At 41.3% G+C, this 26,436-nt stretch overlaps 1 protein-coding gene across 1 annotated transcript in view; it reads right to left on the bottom strand.

The window, feature by feature from the left end:
• Nucleotides 1-24,402, bottom strand: part of Pigu (phosphatidylinositol glycan anchor biosynthesis class U) — a 78,798-nt gene extending 54,396 nt beyond the window's left edge. The window contains exons 1-4 of the mRNA XM_048431540.3: nt 24,204-24,402; nt 12,970-13,034; nt 3,574-3,633; nt 2,430-2,492 (exon numbers count right to left, since the gene is read on the bottom strand). Of these exons, the coding sequence (XP_048287497.1) occupies nt 2,430-2,492; nt 3,574-3,633; nt 12,970-13,034; nt 24,204-24,333 (318 nt within the window). The 5' untranslated portion in view covers nt 24,334-24,402. The remainder of the gene's footprint in view (nt 1-2,429; nt 2,493-3,573; nt 3,634-12,969; nt 13,035-24,203) is intronic.
• Nucleotides 24,403-26,436: the final 2,034 nt, after the last annotated feature.

Raw genomic sequence — 26,436 nt, 5'->3', positions numbered from 1 at the left:
CAATAAATAAACAGCTGGCATTCGAAATGAGTTCATTTGTGACATAGTGTAAGTAAAAGTCACTCTAAGTCAATGTCATAATAATCTGAACTTTACAAATAGGGAAACAAAAATATTTTAAATTTTAATTCAGTCTTGGGGATAAGAGAACCTTGGGTACACTAAGAAATAGCACAGTGAGCTGGGCACAGTGGCACATGCCTATACCCCTAGCACTTGGGAGAGACAGGAACATTAGAAGTTCAAGGTCATCCTGGACTACTAGTGAGACCCTGTCTCAAAATACAAGGAAAAAAAACATCAGCATGCATGCACACACAAGTGGCTGGACAGATGGCTCACTCATTAGGTTAAGAACACCTGCAGAGGACCTGGGTTCCATTCTCAGCATATACATGGTAACTCTCAACTCTCTGTAACTTCAGCTCCAGGGTGTCTGACACCCTCTTCTGACCTCTGCCGGCACCAAGCACATATATGGTACATAAAGAAACACACAGACAAATACTCATACATATTAACAAAAACAAACAAAAAATTACATAAGGTCATTTAGTTCTCTCTCCTTCTTTTTATTTCTTTGTTATTGTTTGAGACAGGGTTTACAAATACCAAGCTGGCCTCAAATTTTCTGTGTAGCCTCAGCATCTACCTGGCATGAGATACCACATCTATCTTTCTTAATTTTAAAACACAAAAGAAAAAAATCCTGTTTCCACATAAACTCAGAAACACACAATCTATCTTTTCTGTTTGTTTATTTTCAAGACAGGGTCTCACTATGTAGATCAAGCTAGTCTTAAAATCACGGAGATCTGCCTTTGCTAGGAATTATCTGTGGAATCACCAGCTTATGAATCTTATGCCCAGTTATTTCATCTGTGGTCCTCAAGGGAACTGTTGGAATAGTTCAACTCCCCCCTAAAGCTTATAGATCATGCTTCACTAGTATGATATATACTCCTCAGCCTTAGCAATCTAAGCCTGTAATGCTGAAATATAGGTCTTAGGGCCAGTGAGATGGCAGAGCAGGTAAGGGTGTATGCCACCAAGGCTGACATCCCGAGTTCAGTTCCCTGGGACCTACATCATAGAGGAAGATAACTGACTCCCACAGGTTGTCCTCTGACCTCTATACATTTGCTGTGGCATATATATCAACTTGCCAGCCCAACACACAAATAAATGTAATAAAAACTTAAATATAGTTCTTAAGAACACCCATAAACGTAATAAAACATTTTAAATTAAATTTTTAAACCCTTAGGGGAAGAGTCAAAGAGAGCTGTGGACCATCTAAAACATTACACATACATATACATGGTTTTTACACCATTTCAAGGTGGTGCGGGAGAATTGTCTGTATTCTGTCAATCATGTTTTAAATAAAACGCTGATTGGCCAGGCAGGAGGTGTAGGCGGGAAAACCAGACAGGAAGTGGAAATGATGCAAGGAGAGCAGGAGAATTCTGGGGAGGAGGAAGTTGATTCCTCCCACTCCCCCCCAGATCACCGAAGCAGCAGGATGTGAGCTGCCCCACTGAAAAAGGTACTGAGCCACATGGCTAACATAGATCAGAAAAATGGGTTAATCAAGATATAAGAGTTAGCTAATAAGTAGCCTGACCTAAAGGGCCAATCAGCATTATAACAGAGATCTTTGTTTAATTTTTCTCTGGGACTAAACAGTTGTGGGGGGCAGGGCAGGACAGAAAACCCCCAACAAGCAGGCCCCCTCATGTTACATCAAGGGTTCACTATACCCCAAAACCTATAAATGGGATCAAATTACAAGGTCATACTCCAGACGTTTTTAAAATCTCTATGAGGTCTAAAAGTTTAGAATTCAACTACTTTATTTTTTTTTTTAACCCATCACAGTGCAACAGAATGGCCAACTGCTGTTTCTGGGTCTATTAGTTGGTAACAGAAGGTCACTAAGATGCACCCTCCTCCTACCCTGACCTAACTCAGTGGCTCCCAGCCACACAAGGAGGATGGTAGCCAACTTTTGTTTTCATAACTATGTACATAGTACACATGGTTTATCTGTTAATCCTCCCAGAGGCCTGAAGAGGAGAATGATCCCATGATGCAATGCTCCTTAGCTATTACATAATTAAGAATAAACTTTACACTGACTGATGGTGGCACACACCTTTAATCTCAGCACTTGGGAGGCAAAGGTAGGCAGATCTGAGTTTGAGGCCAGCCTGGTCTACATGGTAAGTTCAGGACAGCCAGGACTATGCAGAGAAATTCTGGCTTGAAAAAAAAAAAAAAAAAAAAAAAACAAAGACAAGTAAACAAGCTACACACACACCAAAAAATAATAGTTGGATCTCTTTAAGTATATGACTTTTGATCCATTGCCATAATAAGTACATTACCAAATCCCACCAGCTTTGTCTTACCCATTAATGACTTACCACAACTTTATTGAAGTCCTGAATTGCAAAATACAGGGCAATAGCAGTGAGGGCATCTGTTATCTGTCAAGAGAAAGAGAAGTAACGGAAAGTACAGGAGTAACACAAAGTACAGTTGGTACAGGGTACTGGAATGCTGCCAGGCCTGAAGAGCTCTGGGATGGTACTAGGTTGACTGTTCAGCACCAAACTCACAGCTGGCCACAGTCTACTAAGGGAGGTATGATAGAAAACCCCTATATTATGATCCATTCCATCTGGAAGCCTATATCTCTCAGACCAGCAAGTTAAATGAAAATAAGCCAGGCATTGTGGCTAACACCTGTAATACCAGGAAGCTGGAGAATTCCCATGAGTTCAAGATCAGCCTAGGTCACACAGTGAGACCTTGTCTCAAAAAAAAATTGAAACAAACAAAGATACACACACATACACACACACACACACACACACACACACACACACACACACACACACACGTGTAAAGGGGAACAATATCCATTGACCTATAGGCTTCTGGTATGTCTAGCACCTCATACATGGTAAGCCTTCAGCAAACAGTAGCCATTATAATTAAGGAAGACTTCGGGGTTTCTTATGCTATCCTGACCTAGATTTCCAACTCTGTTGACTAATGTTTCAGGCTGCTCTGTTCCTGTCATCTCAATCTTCAAACCTTATCCTTGAAAGCCTCTTCAGTTCCCCTCAGAATCTCTTGGCAGAATGCTTAGGAAACTCAGGTTGTCCTCCAAATTGGCACAGTTAACGTCAACCACAGAATCTTGGGTTAGAAAATTGAAGACTACATAGTCCGGAAACCAAAGAATAAGAAAGTAGAACTGGTCACAAGTTCCCGCCTGTTCCTTATACTCTATAATACCATCCCAAAGCCAGGCTCCAAGCTAAAGGCATTGTCTTGGCTTTTATTTTCTCAGAAATTCTGGTTTTCTGTTTTTCCTTTCTTTTTCTTTCTGTCTCACAAGGCAGCCCTGGCTGGCCTGGAACCTGCTATGTACACCAGGCTGGCCTCAAATTCACAAAGATCTACTTGCCTCTGCCTCCTACAAGCTCCTTATTTTCTTAAAAACAAACTGTAAAATTAAAAATATACACATATGTTGATTTTCTCTGGAAAGATACTTACCATAAATACCAATTCTGCATAGTCAATTAGGAAATGAAAGAGGTATATTATCAATGGAGTCTGTGGGAGAAAAACAAAGAGGTAAAAATTAAGTCAAACCTTGATATAAATGATCAGTTTCCAAACTGGGGATGGGAAAAAACTTATTCCGCTAAGAAATCTGATCCTTCCTGCAACAGCTACTTCGGTACTAACTGAACAACTTAGTATCCTAAATCACAGGGTATCACTGAAACGATCAGTTGAACATAGTAGAGGAAATAACAAAATGTGAAGTAAGCTAGCTATCTGCTTGGCATGCTTGGCTTGGGGGTTCATGCCTGCAGTAGGTACTCAAGAGGTTGAAATGAGAAAGTATATTGAGCCTAGGACTGGGCACTTCAATTTACTTCATTTAAAAAAATAAATAGGGGCTGATGATGTAGCTCAGTTTGTAGGATGTTTGCTTAGGATGCATGAATTTCTGGGGCTGGTCTCCAGAACTCCCCAAAACCCAGGGGTGTGCTTATAATCCCAGGACTTGAAGTGCAAAGGAAAGGAGGGCAAGGGAATCAGAAGTTCAAAGTCATCTTGGCTACAGCAAGTCCCGTGCTAGTCTAGGCTATGTGAGATCCTGCCTCAAAAATAAGTAAGCAAAAAAATAAAACGGGGGGGGGGGGGACACTTCACAGAGGACCAAGACTGTTGAATGAACAAATGAGGAATTTTTCCTTTCTTTATTCTTTTTGTTTGTTTGTTTGTTTGTTTGTTTGAGACAGGTTACTCTATAGCTGTCCTGGAACTCACTCTGTAGACCAGGCTGGCCTCAAACTCACAGAGATTCTCCTGTCTCTGCCTCCCAAGTGCTGGGATTAAAGGTGTGTGCCACCACCACCTGGCTCCTTTATTCTCTGATAAATTTGTATGAAATGTTAATTCCTCCTCAGAGTCCGAGGAAGAAACCCACATGGCGATGCTTGCTGCAACTGCAGCACTTAGGCTGATATACAATGGAAAGTTCAAGACCAATACTGCAGAACACTCAAGGGGAAAAAGGGTTTGGAGAAATTCACTCGCTGTGAAACTAATCTTGGCCTGGGGTTTTTTCCTTTGTTTTTAAATGGATTCTTTTTTTTTTTTAAATTTATTTATTATGTATACAATATTCTGTCTGTGTGTTTGCCTGAAGGCCAGAAGAGGGCACCAGACCTCATTACAGATGGTTGTGAGCCACCATGTGGTTGCTAGGAATTGAACTCAGAACCTTTGGAAGAGCAGACAATGCACTTCTTAACCTCTGAGCCATCTCTCCAGCCCCTTAAATGGATTCTTATTTTGGTTTTTAAGACAAGGTCTCATGTACACCAAGTTGGCCTTGAACATGTGACCAACAATGGCCTGCCTGAATCTCCTGATGGCCCTGCTTTGGCCTGCTAAGGTCTAGGGTTACAGGTGCCCCACCAAGTCTGGCTTCTCAAGGTTTTATTTTGTTTTATTTGAGAGACTTAAATTATGGATTTAATTTCTTTCATCTATTAAACATTATTCTGATTTGTTTTATTAGTCTAGGTAATTAGTATTTTTCTTATACATTTCACCTAAATTTTCATCTCACTGACATAAGGTTGTTCACAATATTTTCTTTTTTGTTTGAGGCAATATGTTTTCCTCTTAATATGGGTTTAGCAATAACACAAAAGTTTTGATATGTTGTTTTCTTCCCAATATTGTTCAATTATATTGTTCAATTAAAAATATATTCTAGGTGCTGGAGAGATGCTAAGCACTAAGAAGAGTACCTGCTGTTCTTGCAAAGACCCAAAGTATGGTTCTAGCACCCGCATCAGGTGGCTCACAACTACCTGTAGTTACAATACAGAGGACCTGATGCTGCTGGCCTCCTGCACACATAGTGCACACACATACACATAATTAAAAATAAATTTTTGCCAGGCAGTGGTGGCCCATGCCTTTAATCCCAGTACTTAGGAGGCAGTCAGGTAGATTTCTGAGTTGGAGGCCAGCCTAGTCTATAGAGTGAGTTCCAAGACAGCAAGGGCTACACAGAGAAACGCTCCCTCAAAAATAAAAAAAAAAGATAGATAGATAGATGGATGGATGGATGGATGGATGGATCGATCTTCTTTTTAAAGAAGGTATATTCTAATTTCCATTGACATTTCTTCTTTGATACTGCTTTAAAATATACAGATTGGCCAGAGGTGATATAGTTCACTGGTAGGATGTTCATTATGCATGAGTCCTATGCTCAATCCTTAGTACAAAAACAAAAGAGTATATGGCTTAATTCCAAATATTTGTTATTTAAAGTGCTAGAAATTAAACCTTGGGCCTTGCACATGCTAGGCAAATCTTCTATCATTGACCCCAGCCCTTCTTTTTATATTATAATTTATTTATAGCTTAATTATATTATCATCATTAAAAGTACAATACATGATTTTAATAACTTAAAGTGTGGTCTGACTTGCTAAGGTTCATTATCTGATCAGTTTGGGCAAGTGCTCTACATACATTTGAAAAGAATGTACATAATAACATTTATGGTCATAGCATTCTACATATAATTTGTATGGTAATTAATGATCTTTTAAATTTCTACATCCTTATTGATTTTTGAGTCTCTCTGTTCTATTATTGATGAAAAAGACAGGTTAAAAACATCCCACTGTTGTGACTGGAGGTGGCTCAGCAGTTAAAGAATTTGTTGCTCTTGCAAAGGACCTGGGTTTGGATCCCAGCACCCACATGGTAGCTCACAACCATCAGTGACACTCAAGGAACCAGACACATTCTTCTCTCCTCCAAAGGTACTGCATGCACATGCTACACAGAAGAAAACCATGCAAGAAAAATTAATAAAGCTAAGTTTAAAATAAAATTCCCACTATGGCTATAGGTATATTTGTTTCTCTTTTTGCTTTGTGTTTTTGTTTGTTTATGAGACAGGGTCTTATACAACCCAGGCTGTCCTCAAACTCAAGATGACCTTGAACTTCTGATTCTCCTCTCAAGTACTAGGACTGCAAGTGTGTGCCCTACTCCTGGTTTTATTCAATGCTATGCACTAAACCCAAGAGTTCATGCAAGCTAGACAGGCACTCTACCAAGTGAGCTACATTTCCATCCCTGCTTTGTGGATCCTGAAGCTGTGAATTAGATGCAGTTCTATATAGAAAGACTATTTTCTGGGTAGAGCAATTTTTATATTATTATAAAATAATCCTCTGGGTTTTTGTTTCTTTGCTTTTGGCTTTAAAGTCATAAGCTATTTGACTTCAAACTAGTATCTGCATGACAGATTTCTTTCTTCCTTCCTTTTGCTTTTTGGGTTTAGGAGACAGAGTCTCATAAAGTACAAGCCATCCTCAAACTCACACTATGTAGCCAAGGATGATGTCAAACTTCTGATTCTCCTACCTCCACTTCCTAAGTGCTAGGGTTATAGGTGTGTGCCGCCATGCCTAGATTTATGAGTGCTACGGATCAAACCTGTGGCTTTGTACACAAATACTCTACTAACTGCGCTACATCCCAAGACCAAGCCTTTCAAGCTTTTTACTTTTCTTTTCTGTGTCCTCACATCTGAGATGTACTTACTTTTCAGGTGTTGGTGCTGTTGATGGCAATAGTAGAAGGGTGGATGGCTGTTTGTTTTTGTTTTTGTTTTTGTTTTTTCTTGATGCTAAAAATTAAACCCTGGTCCTTGTACATGGTAGGTACATGTTATATCATTAAGATACATCTTAGATTTCCCTAGCTTGAAGATTCATTTCTTCAAAAAGAACATACAATTATTTTTTCTGTATTTTGTTTTGTTTTAGTCTGGTTTGGTTCTGGATCTTTGTGATGGAGGCTCATGTAGCAATGGCAGGCCCCAAAACAACCTTGAATTTCTGACCGGGGTGCCACCATCTTTCCAGTGCTAGGATTACAGGCTCTGGTTTTACCTTTTCTGCTTTGTTTTGTTTTCCTGAGACAGGATCTGAGGTATCCCAGGTTGACCAAAAACTTAGTATGGAGCCAAGGATGACTTCTGAACTTCTGACGATCTCCTCAGCTCCACCTCCTGAGTTACAGGCATGCAGTACACACCAGGTTTATGAGATGCTTGGGACGGAAGCCACGGTTTCATGTAAGACAGGCAAGGACTCTACCAACAGAGCTACATCACCAACCCTAGTCTCATTAGCTTTTTCAAGATTTAATTTTACTATTTTTATTTGTGTGTGTATGTGGTATGTGTGTGTGCCTACATGCTGATGCCAGAGGAGGTCAGATGAGGGCATCAGATCCCCTGGAGCTGGTTTTACAGGCTGAGAGGAGCGCTAATATTCAAACCTGGGTCCCCTGTAAGAACAGCAAATGTTCTTAACCACAAAGCCAACTTTCCAACCCCCGACTCTCATTCTGTGAACTTTACTCTTGAGTTAGGAGTATCCTGGTACTTTCCAATGCCTTCAATGCCTTCAATTTATTCTTCTTTTCTGTGTGCCGTTACCAACACAGTTGGCCCAGTACTGTAAGCTAACTCATCAGTCCATCAGAATCAGAAAAGGAAGTCCAGAATTTGATTTTAGTGTGGTGGCTCAGAAGTATCTATTCTCATCACCTCCTAACTACATGTAAAAAAATGCTTTATAACACTATAATGGGCTAAGGATGTAGGTGAACAATAGAACACTTGCCTGCATGCACAAAGCCCTAAGTGGAAACTCTATTACCAACCCCAAAAAAAGGTTACAGATATACTCTGAACCAGGAATAGTGACTCCCATCTATAATCATAGTACTTGAGAAGCTGAGACCAGCCCAGGCTAACTAGTAAATTCTAGGCCAGCCTGAGCTATGTAAGAGGCCCTGTTTCAAGAAAAAAACAATAACAAAAAAAAAGGGTGGGGGGGGGACTGTAAAGATCACTGACAGGCTTTTTAGTAAGTAACAACAAGTTATGGTAGAAAGAAGAGAAACTTTAGAATTGAATTTGGATTTAAATCCTTAGTTTTTGTTATACCTGTGTGGCCTGCAGGCAAACTGCCTTCCTCTCTGAGAATTAGCTTCCTCTGACAGAAACTGGGGAAGATGCTCTATGTCAGAGGCTGGAGAGATGGCTCAGCAGTTAAGAGCACTGGCTACTCTTCAGAGGACTGAGAATCAATTCCCAGGACTCATACAGCTGCTAACAGCTGTCTGTAATTCTGCAGGAACCGAGCATGCAAGTGTCTCACAGACATACATGCAGACAAAACACCCATTCACACAAATTTTAAAACTTAAATAAATCATTAAAATAATCTATTTCACAGGGCCCTAGGGGAGATTAATTGCAGTTATGTGTACAAAGTAAATGCCACAATGCCTAGCATAAGCTAAATCTCACCATGTGGCTACTTGTGATCAACTTTCTAACTTCTTTTTTAAAAAACAGGCATCAACTGTTCTCATAGTTCTAAAAGGACTACAGCTGTCTACTAATGAATTCTATTATTCAAGTATCTTTGTCAATTTATATATAAAAAAGAACCTGATATTTATATTTCAATTCAAATAACCTCCTTTCAAAATTTCTTGATGCTCCAGACCATTTAGAAAGGCCCCAAACAAGGAAAACATTGAAACAGTTCTCAAAAAGCCTATCAGTAAAATGGCTGGCTTCTACAGTGGGCTAGCGTGTATGTGCAGTTTAATTATACAGCACAAGGGAAAAAAGAAGAATGTGTTGAATGTAATCTGTCTTTATGTTGTGTATCAATTTGAGTGACCATAAATTTCCCTAAGTACTACTTTAGTGGCATGCTACATATTTGACAGCTAAGGTTTTCACTTCCATTAATTTCAAAAATACTTTCTAACTTCCCTTCTGATTTCTTTTTTATTATTATTATTTTGTTTTGCTTTTGTTTTTGTTTTTTGAGACAGGGTTTCTCTGTGTAGTCCTAACTATCCTATAACTCACTCTGTACACCAGGCTGGCCTTGAACTCACCCCTTCTGATTTCTTGATTCCCAGGTTATTTGTTACCAAAGATTTGGGGGATTTTACACATAACTTCCTGATGCAGTACAGAAGAACTATGGATGACTGTCCAGGCAGCGAAATGTCTCTGTCAATTCTAGAGTTTTGCAAGTTGCTTACAATGTACTTCCTGTTTACTTAGGTAATAATATATCCTTCTGCTGTCTTTGATGGAGTTGAAGAATTTATAGTTATAGTTTTTCTTTGTTATGATAAAAGATAAAGTAGATATAAATAATGTAACTGTAATTCTTGCTATAATTTTACTATGTTAAAGCCTTCCTTTTTGGTTAAACAGAAAACAGGAATGGTGTGGGAGGTCCTTCTGTCTGAGTGTTGCTTTTTTTGGTTAATAAATAAAGAAACTGCCTTGGTCTGTTGATGGGGCAGAACTTAGGTACGGGAGACGGAACTGAATGCTGAGAGGAAGAAAGGCGGAGTCAGAGACTATGCCATGGATCCACTGCTGGAGATAGACCTGCTGAATCTTTGCTGGTAGACCACAACCTTGTGGTGATACACAGATTAATAGAAATGAGATAAATTGAGATGTAAGAGTTAGTCAATAAGAAGCTAGAGCTAATGGGCCAAGCAGTGATTTAATTAATACAGTTTCTGTGTGGTTATTTTGGAGCTAAGCTAGCCAGGCGGCCAGGAACAAGTGGGCCCTCCTCCTACAATTCTGTGGTCAGGAAAAATGAATCTTTAAGTGACTTAAATATACTGAGCCTTCTTTTTATGGGCAGAACATAGTCTATGGCACAAATGTTCCACATACACTTAGAATGTACTTTGATGTTACTGAATGGGTCATTCTTAGGTCAATATAGCTGACATTATTCAAATTTTCTATATTTTTGAGTCTGGAAAGATGGCTCAGTGGTTTAGAGTACTTGCTCTTGCACAGGACCTGGGTTTGACTCAAAGCATCGACATAGTGGTTCCCAACCAACCCTAACTCCAAAAGATCCATGCTCTCTTCTGACCTCCATGGGCACCAGGCACACAAATGATGTACATACATCCATGCAGGCAAAACACTCATACACAGAAATTTAAAACAGACAAATCTTTAAACACACAGACACATACACTTTCTATATTCTTGCTAATCTTCCACCTGTCAATAGGGATACTGAAAGTTCCAACTCAAATCAGAGACTGGCCTCATTTACACGCAGGGGGGAGGGGTGCAGGGGACTGCATGCCATAGCACAATTTGGAGGTCACAGTTCTCATCCTCCATGTTATTGAGGCAGGGTCTCTTCTTGTTTCTGCTGCCATGCCGTACACTACAGGTTAGTTGGCCTATCAGGCTCCAGGTGATTCTCCTGGCTTTATCTCCCATTTAACTGACAAAATGCCGGGATTAAAGATGTGTCTGGTTTTGTATGTGGTTTCCAGAGACTTGCACAGTTAGCATGTGTACCCACTTAGCTGTTTCCCCAGTCCAGCCTATCAGACTTTATGTAACGTGTTTTAACGTTGTAATTAGAACAGAGATCTGTAGTTACCGTTCTTGAAAGCCTATCCTGTCACTCTAATGAAATGAACTTTGTCATCTCTGACGATATTCTTTGCTTTGGAGTCTGCCTTTCTTATTGCTTTTATTTCAAAACCATAAGCACAAGCACCTGGGCTGGAGAGATGGCTCAGTGGTTAAGACTATTTCTTCCAGAGGACTCAGGTTCAGTTCCCAACACCCACATTATAACTAAGAATTCTCTGTGACTCAGTTCTAGAGAATCCAACGCCCTCTTCTAGCCTCTATGCAAGCTGCACGCATGTGAGATATATATTTATATATATGGAGGTTAGACACACATAAACATAATATAAAAATAAATACATCTCAAAATTCAAGTTCTTATAAACCTAGTACACAGGAGGCAGCAGCAAGATGGATCAGGAATTCAAGATCATCCCCAGCTATCTATATATAAATATATATATAAACTCAGAGATTCACCAGTTTCTGCCTCCTAAGTGCTGGGATTAAAGGTGTGCGCCACCACACCTGGCAGATGAGAGGTAAATTTAAGAGTGGGGTATGAGCAATGAAAGGATAAGATTGCTCAGGTGATGAAGCAGGAGCGTCTGACTTAGTCTAAAGTGATGCTGGATGGTTTTCTGGAGCAGGTAAAATCTACGCTGTGTCTCACTAATAGAGCCAAGCACAAAAAGGGGAAGATTGGCTTCTACAGGAGACAACAGCATGAGCAAGGTGTCAGACAACAGAAAACGGCACAGGAAAGCTTATGATTTAAAGCACACCTGAGGCCCACTTCACACTGGTCCTTGGGGCTAATAGGCTGTTATGCAGGTGTCAAACACATCTACTCCCAGTTACTGCCTGTGTCCTTAAGAAAAGGAAAGGAGGGAGGGTGAAGAGAAGAAAAGGGGATCAGAAACAAATGCAGTGAGAGCTCTGAATGCTCCTCCAAGTGCCTGGGTTTTAAGCCTGAGGTTAGGGGCAAATACAGGTGCCAAGCACAACAGTGACAAATCGAGATTCACACTTTAGAAAAGTGTCCCTGACTGCAGAATAAATGAGCAAGACTGAACCAGGAAAAACTTAACAAGAAAGCTGTTACAGCAATCCAAGGGACAGATGACAATAACCAAAGGGTATGATTACTCTTCTGTTGTTTTGGCATTTTGAGATAGAGTCAGTCTCATATAGCCCAGGCACGGGCAGGCCTTGAATTCATGGCAGATCTCCTGCCTCAGCCTCTGGAAAGCTGGGGTTACAGTGTGAGCCTCCATACCTAGCTTGCTTTTACTAGTCTTATTTTACTAGTCTTAAAGCCTCATTTTATGAGCCAGGCATGTGGCGCACATCTTTAATCCCAGCACTCAGGAGACAGAGACAGGCAGATCTCTGCGAGTTCAAAGCCAGCCTGGTCTACAGAGTGAGTTCCAGGACAGTTAGGGTTGTTACACAGATAAACCCTGTCTCAGAAAACAAAACAAAACAAACAAACAAAACAATAATAATTTCTATATATGCCTCATATAGTCCTCCAAGCCAAGACAAACATACTTGCTGCATAAGCCCGACAAGCCGGGCGTGGTCCCCAGAATTCACAGAAAGCCGGCTGCATCTGGAATCTCAGCACTCCTGACAGAAGGACCCAGAATCTTCACACTGACTCTCTCTCCCTCCCTCCCAACTCCTTAAAATCCTAACCTGGATCATTGTCCCTGTAATTGTGAAACAGCTTTCTTATGCAGAGCAGGTCTACAAGAGGGCTATTCCTATCAAAAAAAAAAAAAAAAAAAAAAAAGATCCTTTTAAACGTCTGTACCAACAGAGCTCGGACTCTGGTATCCATGACGATGAATTACTCATAGTGCCGGGAAAGAAAGTACAACACTTACTTCATGAAATACTGCTCCAGAATATGGAGACACTCCCAAATCCAGCAGTGCGAGGCCTTCAACCACTGAAAACAAAGAAATACAAGTTCACTTTAGAGACAACAGCAAATGGTCATAAACTAAAATGTCAGATATTCCTAGGACCAAGGAATGTCTGAGTTTAACCCTTTACCTCAGGTCAAGCAAGTGGTTGAAGGCCTTGATTTGATAAAATAAAAAAAAAAATCTCAAGACTGTACACATGTATGAAATTCTCAAAGAATGTCACATGCATACACACACACACACACACACACACACACACACATGCAATTTTCAAGAATGGAGAATTCTTCCACACAAAGCAGTTCTTTCCATCATGAGCTGTGCCCATTACAAGGAAGTTTTATACTAAACTGTAACTTCTGAGGTTAGAGAAATGGCTTGGCAATTAAGAGTTGCATACTGCTCTTGGTGCTCAGTTCAATTCCCAACACCCGTGTCCAGCAGCTCACAACTGCCCAGAGCTCCAGCTCCAGAGGACACATCCCCCTCTTCTGGTCTCTGCCCTTAGCATACACATACTCCCACAAAGACAGGCAAACGTGCACATAATCTAAAAAATAAAACTAAGCAATTAAAAAACTATAAACTTCTTCTACCTCTCTGTGGTCTCCACCAACCCTAAAGCATTTCTACTATGCATAGTCTACCCTATTCCAAAGCACAACTAACAAATCAGCAACAAGTTTTAAAAAAAAAGTCCTCCAGGTTAATGAAAGTCACTCTCTTGTGCCACCTGTTTTAGTGACATTTACGTCATTTTTCTACAGAGTAAGATGTACTTTTTAGCTGTGTTTCTTTAATTCTAACCTTATAGGGGATTTGGGAGGAAGAGGGGAATTGATTTTTTGTTTTGTTTTTCAGGAGCGAATGGTTGTTTAACTAGGTTTTTGTTTTGTGGCAGAATATTTACATGTAGGAAATATTGACCTCAAGTTCGCAATCCCCCTGTCCCAGCAGCCCCCGACCAAGTGTTGGAATTACAGGAGCTGGCCATCAAGCCCAGCTAAGATGATACTTTGTTGGCCTCGAACTTTCGGTGCAGTCAAGAATCACCTTAAACTCTAACTCTCCTGCCTCCATCTCCCAAGTTCTAGGATTACAGGCATACACCACCACGTCCAGCTTAAAATGTTTGTTTTTTGGTTTGAGGGTTTTTGGTTTGAGGGTTTTTGGGTTGGTTTGGTGCTATGGACTGAACTTGGGAACTTGTGCACACCAGGCAAGCACTCCACTGCTATGCTGTATCAGGTACACAAAATAATTTTTGTTTTTTATGCAAAGTCTCACTATGTAGCTCTAGCTGACTTATAATTCACTATATAGACCAAGCTGGTCTTGAACTCAGAGAGACCCGCTTGTCTCTGCCTTCCCAGTGCTGAGATTACAGGCACGTGCTACCATGCCTGGCCCCACATGATAATTCTTAAAGTAGATTACATTAGGAAATAATTGATCACGTGCCTGATACAATATATTCAGTACAGCACCAAGAGTAATAAATTTTCTTTATCTTCTGTGTATGGGTGTTTTGTTTGTGTATGTGTCTATGTACCACATATGTGCCTGGTTCTGATGACGCATCAAATCCTCTAGAACTGAGTTACAGATTGTTGGGAGCTAACAAGTGAGTTCCAGGAATGGAACCTGGGTCCTCTGGAAGAGTGGGCAGTGCTCTTAACTGATGAGCCATCTCTCCAATTCCACTTAATAAAGACTTGAAAATAATGCCATTTGATTAATGGAGATTTATTGAAATAAATATGTATTTACTGATATACTAATATATATACTGATATATTAGGCATTAAAACTATATTGTAAATAACTGAATAAATAAATAGGTGGAAGAAAAAGAAATGCTCTCCTTATAGAATGTTCAACATCAAGTGTAAGAAGGCTAGGCACGTGGCACAGCAGCAGGGCAACATGCAAAACATGCAGGCGGATCTGAGTTCAACATCAGGACAAAAAGCGTAAACAAGGAAGAATGGAAGAAAGAACAGAAAGTCATCAGTTGACTGGCCCACAGAATGGCTCTGAAAGCAAGCATCATTAGTAGATGCTAAAGTTAGGGGTAGAAGTACTTTCGAGGGGAAAAGTAGTAATTTCATGTAGGCCTTACATTCCCTGCTTTAATCAGGTAATCCCATTAAAATATCAATATGTTAGCTATATTAATTACCAAATATCTCAGGATTCACTGATGGAGTGATGAGAAGAATTCTGTGGTCCTCACACCAACAATGTGGTAGAATAACAACAACAACAACAACAACAACAAAAACTAACAAAAAACCCACCTAATCATAGGAAAGCATCAGGCAACCAAAAATGATAGGTACATAACTGCCTAGTACTCTTAAAAAAAATAAATCAAAGGAAGAGTCCCAAACAGGTAGGACTAAGGAGATGTAACCACTAAATGCAAAACGAGATCATGGACTGAACATTAGGCTAGAAACTGGACAACAGGGACACAGTGCAATTCTAATAAGGTATATACACTAACATTACTAACTGCCTGAAGCCACTATATTAAGTGTACTAGGTAAAGTGTAAATAGGAATTCTATTTTTGCAACTCTGTGTGTGTGTGTGTGTGTACACACACATGTGCTTTGAGTACCTATGGAGGCCAGAAAAGGTTACCAGAGCCAGAGTTACTGGAGTTTATAAACAACCTGATGTAGATGCTGGGATCCAAACTCCAGTACTCAGATAGACCAGTAAGTACTATATGTGTGTATTAAAATTTTAAAAACATTTATATGTTTGTTGGGTTTTTTAATTTTTTGAGATAGGGTTTCACTGTGTAGCCCAACTATCATGAAACTCATTCTGTAGACCATGGTGGCCTTGTACTCCCAGAGATCCTAAGTGCTGGAATTAAAGGTGTGTGCACCATCACCTGCCTCAATAAGTACCCTTAACTGCTGAACCATCTCTCCAGTCCCTTTGCAACTCTTTTGAAAATTGAAATATTTCAGGGTTGGCAAAATGGCTCAGTTAATTAGGTTATTACTGAAAAGACTGATGACCTGAGTTTGATCATCAGATCCTAAAGTGGAAGAAAGAACCATCTCCCTCAGCCCAGCAGTGGGGACTACACCTTTAATCCCAGCACTCGGAAGGCAGAGGCAGGTGGATCTCTATGAGGTTGCGGTCAGCCTGGTCTACAGAGTGAGTTCCAGAACTTCTCTGTCTCAAAAAACAAAAACAAACAACAACAACAACAAAAAAAAACTACAGATCTACGTTCACTGAAGGAAATCTGCCCATAAAATGCTAAGAGAAAAGCTGGAAGAAATACAGCACACAAAATATAACACAATTTTATTAAATGTTTAAAGAAATTTTATTAGCATCAAATACACAAAAAGAATGGGATTCATTAGGACATTTTATACATGTAATACAAACACAGAGACTGAAGGAAGAGGATTTAAAGTTGAAGGCTAGCCTGGGCTACACTGTAAGATTCTCAAAACAAACACAGAAGGAAGAAGGGAGGGATGAGGAAGGGACAAAAAAAGAAATACCTGGGAAAATAAATATTAAAATGCTTTAAACTGTGTATTTAACCTAAAGAAGGAAACTATAGTTGCCAACATTTTTTCTCCCAAGACAGGGTTTCTCTGTGTATCCCTGGCTGCCCTGGAACTTGCTCTGTAGACCAGGCTAGCCTCCAACTCAGAGATCCACCTGCCTCTGCCTCTCCAGTGCTGGGATTAAAGGAGTGTACCACCACCACCCAGCATCATTAAAAAAAAAAAAGCCTGATTGTGCAAGATAATTTTTAACTGGGGCTCGCAAGACACATTAATCAGGTTGCCAAGTCTGATGACTTGAGCTCAATCCTAGGAACCCACATGGTATAAGAAGATCACCAACTCCCACAAGTTGTCTTAACTCTATAAGCAGGTATATGTGTGTGTACACAAATGCACACACACGGAGCAAAGAAAATATATAAAAATTTACAGAGACAACTGTAACTGGTCCTTTCTACAAGGACCAGGAAAAAATACCGCTAAGAAGCAGCAGAGAGGTCGCTCTGTAAGATGGCTGTTAACTCTCAGTAATAGCTTTACTGGAGACCCTAGACAAGGATTCATTAACCCACTGCACAAGACTTCCCTCAGCATAGGCCAAAGGCATCTGAACACAGCAGTAGAAGCAACACTTGGGAATCAGACAGTATAAGACTGTCTGGAAACAGCAGGCTTCACATCCCCAACTAAACCCAGGGAGAGGTTTCCAACAACAGCTAGAGAGCAGACTCCACACCTTTCTTTTAGAGACACCAGTAAACTCGAGTATTCTCTGACAAGTGCCTAGAATGTGGCTCTGGCAACTGGTGATAGACATCATCATATTATTTCATGGATAACAGATCTGGGGGAAAATCAACCTCATGTAAGAACATTTATAAAAACACCTCTCTTTATTGTAATATTAAGATATGTAAGAAAGGCATAAATTCAGAATAGTCTTTTATTTTGTTTTTTTGTTGTTGTTGTTTATTTTTGTTTTTTGGGGGGTTGGGTTTTTTTTTTGATTTTTTTAAGACAGGGTTTCTCTCTAGCTTTGGAGCCTGTCCTGGAACTAGTTCTTGTAGACCAGGCTGGTCTCAAACTCACAGAGATTCACCTGCCTCTGCCTCCCGAGTGCTGGAATTAAAGGCATGTGCCACCACTGCCCGGCTTAGTCTATTGATTTTTAAATTTAACATAAAGTATAACAGATGTCATTATGCAGATATTTCAACTGAATGCATTCAGTCACTTTTATTATTTTGATGCACATGTATGAAAACTTTCCTAGGCCTACAGTGTGTATTTCCTATCTCAGTCAAAAGAGCATCAAAATTCTCTTCTGTAATCCTAACACTCAGGAGACGGAGGCAAGATTATGATAAGTGCTAGGCTGCCTGGTCTATTTATGGAGTTCCAGGCTATAGTGAGACCCTGAATCCAAAATAAAATAGCAACAAAAGCCAGGCGGTTTTATCCCAACCCAGTAGAAAGCCAACCAACCAAACAACAACAAAAATCTACCTTATTACAAAATATTAATTAGATAATAATCTCCTAAAGGAAGGTAGAAATGTTCCAGCTAGGTGTGGTGTTGCATATCTGTGCTCCCCACTTGTGGAGGCCTAGACAGGGATTGCAAGTTTAAGGCCAGCCTGGGCTCTACAACAAGATGTACTCCTCTAGCGTACTTATGGATTTATGTTAAATACTACATGAGAAAGGGCAGCTTAAAGCTTATTAGTTCTTTGAGTTTTTACTCAGTTTTGCCTCTTAAAATATTTAATTGTTGTTTGGTTGAAACAGTCCTCTGAAGCATTTGGACTTCAGGCTGGCAAACTGCTTAGGGAGCTTTCCTTTTCCAGAACTTTGTAGAAAAGCAGTCATATGCTGTCAGTGACGGCAGCTCTCATCTGCTCGCTGACCAGTGTCCAGAGTTATTGAGGTTGACCATTGGGCAGAAGCTCTGGTTCCTCTGTAAGTAGTAATGCCTCGAACTAACTCTCCCAGGCCATTTGGTTGATTCTAAGTGCTTCCTCAGAGCCTCATAATCACAGACAAGTATTCTATCACTGAAGAACACACCCAGACCTAGAGTCCTTCGATTTTTATTCATTTAGTTTTGCTTTTTGGTTTTTGGAGACAGTGTCTCACACTGACAACCACCTATTTGATACTCATTATATTATAAATATATAAAACCACAACTTATATCTGAAGATGACCTCAAACTCACAGAAATTCTCCTGCCTCAGCTTTCTAAGTACTAGGATTACAGGTATGAGCCACGAAGCCCCAGCTCAACTCTTTTAAAATGGGGGGGGGGGTATTTTTAATTATGTATATGCATGCATGTGGTGTGAAGGTATATTTTAAAATAATAAATAAATAAGGTAGAGGATAATAGAAGACAACTGAGGATAATAGAAAATAACTAGAATTGACCTCTGGCCTCCAGATAGGAGTACACACACACACACACGCACACACACACACACACACAAAAACACACACCCATCCATGTAACATACACACTCTACACATAATAGTTTTGAACTATAACTCTAAATCTTAGCTGTCAAGTTTGTTTTTTTAACATTCATTTAGAGAGAGAGAGTGTGTGTGTGTGTAGAGAGAGAGACACTGGCTGCGTGAATGTGCATGTGTGACGGTATACATTTGGAGGTCAGAGAAAACTGTGGGAGTCAATTCACCTTCTATCAAGTGATTTCTGGGGATCAAACTCAGATCATCAGGCTTGACAGCAAGCAACTTCATTCGTTGAGCTATCATGACAGCCCATTTGTTTCTATTCCATTTATTTTTATGTATCATGTGAATGTATGTGTAACAGGCTTGGGGTTACAATGGGATCCCAAACATCCAGTGTAGTCGCCAGCTACACATGCCAGGCTACCTGGCCCTCATGATTCCAGAGATTCTCTCGTCTCTGCCTCCTATTACCCAGTAAGATTACCAGAATTACAGATGCTCACACTATGCATACTGTGGGATATTATTTTAAGATATGGTACATTCATTTATGCTGTGGAACATTTGTTTAATGATGCAAAGATGTGTTGCATTCTTTTATGTTTATTTATTTAACTCTGTGAGTTGTGTTACTTTGCCTGTCTAAAACATCTGATTGACCTATAAAGAGCTGAATGGCCAATAGCAAGGCAGGAGAAAGGGCAGGTGGGGCTGGCAGGCAGAGAGAATAAACAGAAGGAGAAAAAGAGGGATGAGAAGCAAGAGAGAGCAAGGAGTGAGAAAAGAAGGGGCCAGCTACCCAGCCACAGTCAGACACAGATAAGAGTGAAAGTAAGATTACAGAGGAAAAGAAAAAGCCAAGAGGCAAAAGATAGATGGGATAATTTAAGTTAAGAAAAGCTGGCAAGAAACAAGCCAAGCTAAACCCAGATATTCATAAGTAATAATAAGTCTCCATGTGCATTTATTTGGGAGCTCGGTGATGGGCCCCCAAAAGAGTCAATGAGTCAAAAACAACCAACTACACTATGCATGCAGCTTTTGCCTGGATTAGGGATTTGAACTCAGGTCTTTATGCTTGCATGGCAAGTACTCGTACTCATTAAGCCAATTCTCTAGCCCTAAGTTTTTTTCTGAGAGGGGAGGCGGCGGTGGTGGTGGTGATGGCAGTGGTGGTTTTGGTTTTCTTAAAGACAGGTCTCATTCTGTGCTCAGGCTGGACTACAGCTGGCTGCACACCTCTTGTCTCAGCTTTCAGGTGTGGACTGTGGATCTGAGGCATCGTCATTATCTACATACAAAAGAACAAATGATAACACCCTAACTTAGAACCCATCAGGTAGGCTGGGACCCAGCTTGACTGGTATGCAAGAAATTCAGGGTTCAATGCCAAGCACCACATAAAACCAAACATAATGGCACACACCTGTAATCCCAGCACCTGCGAGGTAAAGGTAAGCAGGTCAGAACCTCAAGGTAATCCTCAACTACCTGACTCCCAGGCTAGCCTGGGATACATGAGATTTGGTCTCAAAAAACAGGGACTGAGGAGATGGTTAGTCGGTAAAGAACCCATATTAAAAACCTTGTAATCCTAGCACTGCAGAGGCAGAGACAGGAGGATCTTGAGGCTCACTGACCACTAGCCTAGCTGAGTCGGTGAACCCCATGTTCAGTGAAAGACCCTTTGTCATGGTGTTTGTCAACCTGACAAACACCTGGACATACCAAGGAAGAGGGAATCTCAACTGAGAAACTGCCTCTGTCAGACTGACCTGTGGGCATGTCTGGGAGGTATTTTCTTAATTGCTAATTGATGTAGGATTGACTGGCTTTACAGGACAGGGAGCAAAACAAGCCAGGGGAAGCAAGCTAGTAAGCAGCTTTCCTCTACGGTCTCTGCTTCAGGCTCCTGTCTCAGCTTCCCTGATGATGAACCGTAACCTGTAAACCAAAGAAACTCTTTCCTTCCCAAGTCAGTTTTGGTAATATTTTACCACACCAACAGAGAGCAAATCAGTACATCCTTTCATTACAGCATAATCAAGGAAGACACCTAACATCAAATCTGGTCTACACACACACCTGCACACACACGAACACACACAATGTCTAAATAAAGAAGCACATATTACAGCCAACCAAAGTCTATGAGGATACCAGGCCCTTTATCCAAAGAGCTGGTGACTCAAAAATCTCAAAATGTCATGTAAAACCAGAATGGTCCCTACTTTACTTTTATTTTGTTTGTTTTTTGAGACTAGGTTTCTCTGTGTAGCCCTGGCTGTCCTGGAATGCACTCTATTGACCAGGCTCGAATTTACAAAGATCTGTCTGCCTCTGCTTACTGAGTGCTGGGATTAAAGGTGTGTGCCGCCACATCTGGCCCTATTTCACTATCTTTAAATGCCTAGTATTTAGAGTTTAATGTAATCACCTGCTTGTTTGTTTGGTTTTGAGACATCTTACTCTGTAGCCCAAGCTGATCTAGAACTCACTATGTAGCCCATTCTGGTCTCTCACTCCTAATGAATCCCTTATCTCAGCCTCTTAAATGCTGGAATTACAACTATAAGACAGTATGCCTGGCATAATTACGTGCTTTTAGATCTACCCTACTAAACGAATTATAAACGTAAGTGAAAGTTATTGTATCCTCTCCTTAAAATGAGCTAGTAACTGCTATTTCTTAACAAATTCCAAATGCCTTATGACCACTGTGAAAGAAAGCTGGCCCCAAAGGGAGTGGCGCTATTAGGTGTGGCCCTCTAGGAGGAAGTGTATCACTGTGGGGGTGCGCTTTGAGGTCTCTCCTTTGCTCAAGCCACTCCCTGGGACAGTCTACTGCATATCAACTTGTAGCAGCTCCTTCTCTAGCACCACATTTGCCTGCATGCCGCCATGGACTAATCCTATGATACTGTAAGCTGCCATCTCAATGAAATGTTTTCCTTTATAAGAGTTGCTGTGGTCATGGTGTAAAATGTCTCTAGCCTAGATACTGACCTCCAGCTATGGAGCTCTAAACCTCTGAATGTCATACAATTAACACACACGCCACATGCTTATTACCCTATCCTTTCTGACTCACCTACTCAGCTCAGCCAATGTGACCCCTGTTCTAGTACCTAAACTCAAGACCTCAGAACTGAGGTTTTGGCTTTACTGTGCTCATTTTCAGAATGGATTATCTCACTTAGTGTCCCTGTTTCACAGAAGTCACAAAGGAAGTAAATGGCAGAGCAAAGAAAGACTCAAATCCTTCTGAAGATTCTAGAAATGATACATAACGTTGCCTCATCTTTAAATCCTTCTATCTACTCTGTAAACAGACCCTATGCTTTCATTTCTTCCACATTAGTCAATAGGCACTAACTACACACCTGTTCTATGCCCATCACCAAGGAATTTAAGCATAAAACAGTATTTCAAGGAGCTGGTAATACTACAGGAAGACCAGATCTCAACAAATAATTGTCATATAAGGTGAGAAATACTGTTTGGTTTTGAGACACAGTCTCACTATGTAGCTGGGCTGGCCTTGAACTCTATAAGGAGCTTAGGTTGGTTTCAAACTTGAGATGTTCCTGTCTCAGCCTCCCCATCCCGTGCTGGGATTTTAGACCTGTGCCACCACTCCCAGCTCAGAGAAATAGTCTTAAAAACAGGCATGTATAAGGTTCTAAGAGTGTAGAGGAAGAATAAATGTTATCTCATGACAGCAGGTGATATCAAAACACAGGCATTAAAGTTTGAGAATAAAGTTAGATGTGGTGGCTCACACCTACAATCCCAGCACTTGAAGGCTGGTCACCATGAATTTGAGTCCATCCTGGGTTAAAGGAGAGATCCAATTTCAGAAACAAATAATAAGCAAGTATAAGGCTACAAAGGAGAATTCTAGGGTGCTAATATTTTTTATCTGGGTGCTGGTTATCCGTGTACGCATGGTTCATAAAACTTCACTAAGACCCCTTGCACGTGCTTTATATGTATAATGTACTTCAGGTTTTTTTTTTGTTTTGTTTAAAGTCTTAAACTTGATCTGGACAGATGGTTCAGTGCATAAGGGCACTCACTCTGTGTACAAGCAAGAAGACCTCAATGCAAATCCCCCCTCCACACTCATGAAAAAAACAAAAAAATGGTCATAGCCACAGATGCCTGTAACCCCAGCATTGTAGGGGTGGAAACAGGCAGCAACCTGGAGCTCTTGGCCATACAGCCCAGTGGGAATAGCTTCCAGTTCAGAGAGGCCCTATCTCACAGAATAAAGGGTAGAGTGATACCGGAGGACACCTGACATCTTCCTTTAGTTTCTGAACACATACCATACACAAAATCCCTCCCCCCTACACACAAGTAATGATTATAAAAAAAAAAAATAATCAAATTGTAGCCCTAACCTAACCCACAGATCTTTTCTACTCTGGATATTTCAAATCCTCGAGTATTTCTTGATCCCGTTTGCCTTCTGCAACCTGGAACTCCCCCCCTTTTCTAATCTTTTCCAAACTCTAGTCCTTCGTTAGTCCGTTCTGGAAAATGAAAGACAATTTATCAGGTCTGACAATTAAGGCAACTATGATAAACCCTTGTTCGTCTCCCCTACTGGCCTGTGGCTCCTTCACTCCAATTTCTGTGCCTTGTTGGAGGGGATAGCATGCAATAAGGTTTGATGAAAAACGTATCATACATATATTAAAAAGACAAACTAAGAAAAACTTTACTGAGAGTCCAAGACTGGGCAGAAGTGACTTCAGTACACAGATACCATTCTTGCAAAAGCACGGGTTCCCTCGGTCCCCCTCATCTGCTACTGGGTGGACCACCGCCTGCAAACCCGCTGCCAAACCCTAACACTCCACTAACCCTATGCACGCGGCACCTGGGGATGTCCATCCTCCCGCGGATCCCGCTGTCCGACTCGGGAGAGTGGGCCACGCCCCCTCGGAGACCCACCCCTCGGGTAGTGGGGCTCACACTCCACACCTCCTCTACACCCCCATCCTCCGCACCAGAGCTCCGCCCTCAGCTCGCGAAGGACCCCAGACGCGGGTCAGTCCGCTCAGAACCGCGCGCTGGTGCCCACTGCCTCCACCTCCGATTCAATCCACTGAGGCTGGGATAGTGCAGACCGGCCTGCTCCAGCCGGTGGCCTCACCTCTCTTCCAAGAGTTCAGTGGGGACACCACCTCAACCCTCTCGGAAATGAACTCAGCCAAGCTGGAGCGAAACAAGGCCGCCCTCACGGTCACAGCCACCACAAGCAGCAGGACTAAGGGAGCCGCCATGATAACTGAGGCGGGCGCGCAGGCGGGGAGGGCAAAAGGCAATGCGGAAGAGCTTCAAGCCCTGCGCGCCACCCTGTAGTACCTCGTCCGGGCGATTCTGCTGCTGCTGCTGGAGCCCACCGGCCTGAAGACTACCACTCCCAGGAAGGCTTGCGGCGGGACGACGGAAAGCGGGATGTGTCAAACTCGTAGTAAAGGTTTGGACTGCACCCCTGCTCACCCAAGAGAAGGGAAAAATACTGTACCAATTTTACTGAGATTGTGAGCACATCTTAAATAAATAAGTTCATCAATGCGCATATTTTTAATGCTAAAATGTTTACCTTTGTATTTTTAAAGAGTGCCTTATGTGTATTTATTGTACTCCAACCGTCCTCCAGGCACTATATTGTGTTCTGAGGAGTGGTTAAACGCTCTGCGACCTTCAGCAAGTTATTTAACCGAGGGAAGACAGAGCAGGAACTCAAGGCAGGATCTTGAAGCTAAAACCGTGGAAGAACACTACTTCCGGACCTTCTCTTCTGCATGCCCAGCCCGCTTTCTTGCACAACACAGGCACACCTGCCCAGGGATGATGCCCCCACCCACCCCCACCCCCGCCCCGACTTTAGTCGGTTTCAAAATCAAGACAGTTTCTCACACACCCGTCTGATGGAGGCAATTCTTCAACTGAGGTTTCTCCTTCCCAGATGACCCTAGGTTGTGTAAAGTCGACAATAATAACCAAAACAACTACTATAGTAAGTAGCGTATAATGACACACTTCTGCGTCTTCTCAATTAGGTTGGTAGCTTGACATCCCTCCAGGTGGGAGTGTTTACATCTGAGAAATCAGCAAACACAACAAACCAGGGGCTTGGAGAGCCCGTTGATAAGCATTAACAGCACACCTCTTCATTAGTTAATGTATGAAAAGTGCTCAGGTAAGGGCCTAAAGATTAGCTATAATAATTAATTATACAGGAGATTTTGGAACCATGAAGAAAACGGAATAGTGCATCAATAGTATGACTATGGTTAATAAAAATTACTGACTTATCGTGATTTGTGTGTTTTATTTATTTATTATTTTGGGTTTTTTGAGACAAGATTTCTCTGTAGCTTTGGTGTCTGTCCTGGAACTAGCTCTTGTACACCAGGCTGGCCTTGAACTCACAGAGATCCACCTGCCTCTGCCTCCTGAGTACTGGGATTAAAGGTGTGCATCACCACCACCCAGCTGTGTGTGTGTGTGTGTGTGTGTGTGTGTGTGTGTGTGTGTGTGTGTGTTAATAAATAAAGCTTGCCGAAGATCAGAGTACAGAGCTAAGTTACTAGAAGCCAGGTAGCCGTGGCACACACCTTTAACCCCAGGACTCAAGGCCACCCTGGGCTACTCAAGATTGAATCTAAAAATTCAAATTTTTAGAATTCAAATTCTAAAAAATCTAAAAAGAAAAATAGAACTCACACATAGATGCTCCAAGCACTTGGAGTCACACACCTTTAATCCCAGCACTATGGAGGTGGAGACAGGAGTGAATGGGTAGGCAGAGAGAGGTCTATAAGGCAAGGCAAGACAAGCTCATTGCAGTCTAAGGTTTGGTGAAGAGCATTGCAGTCTACAGTCACTCTGAGGACAGGGTCACCCATTTGTCTGAGCCTTGGTAGAGGTAAGAACTCTCCAGTGGTTGGCTGCTTTGCTTTTCTGATCTCAGCTTGAACCCCAATAGCTGTCTCTGGATTCTTATTATTAATGCTACATTGACTATTTCAAAATAGATAGTAGAAGCTTTCAAATGTTCCTAACACAGGTAATGTCTGAAGTTCTTGCTACACATGTATACATGTATTGGGTTATCATGCTCTACTCCATAAATATGTAATCTGTTTCAGTTAAAGATATAAAAATATATTTTTTAAAAAAGAAAAAGTGCATGATTGAGAAATCATGGATGAAGAGATGGGGTCACATGACAAGCTGGTCAGGGAAGACTGAGACAAGCTGACATTTTGGAGGAGTCCAACACAATGAGAAACTAATCACAGCACAGGGAAGAGACTTGGAGTCAGGAAACAACAAATATATACAAGGATCGGAAAAGAGGGCTGGACAGATGGCTC

This window comes from Myodes glareolus, chromosome 10, assembly GCF_982192425.1.
Source record: "Myodes glareolus chromosome 10, mMyoGla1.1, whole genome shotgun sequence".
Taxonomy (NCBI): Eukaryota; Metazoa; Chordata; class Mammalia; order Rodentia; family Cricetidae; genus Myodes; species Myodes glareolus.
Note: the sequence above shows the minus strand (reverse complement) of the source record. Positions and strands in the feature narration are given on the sequence as shown.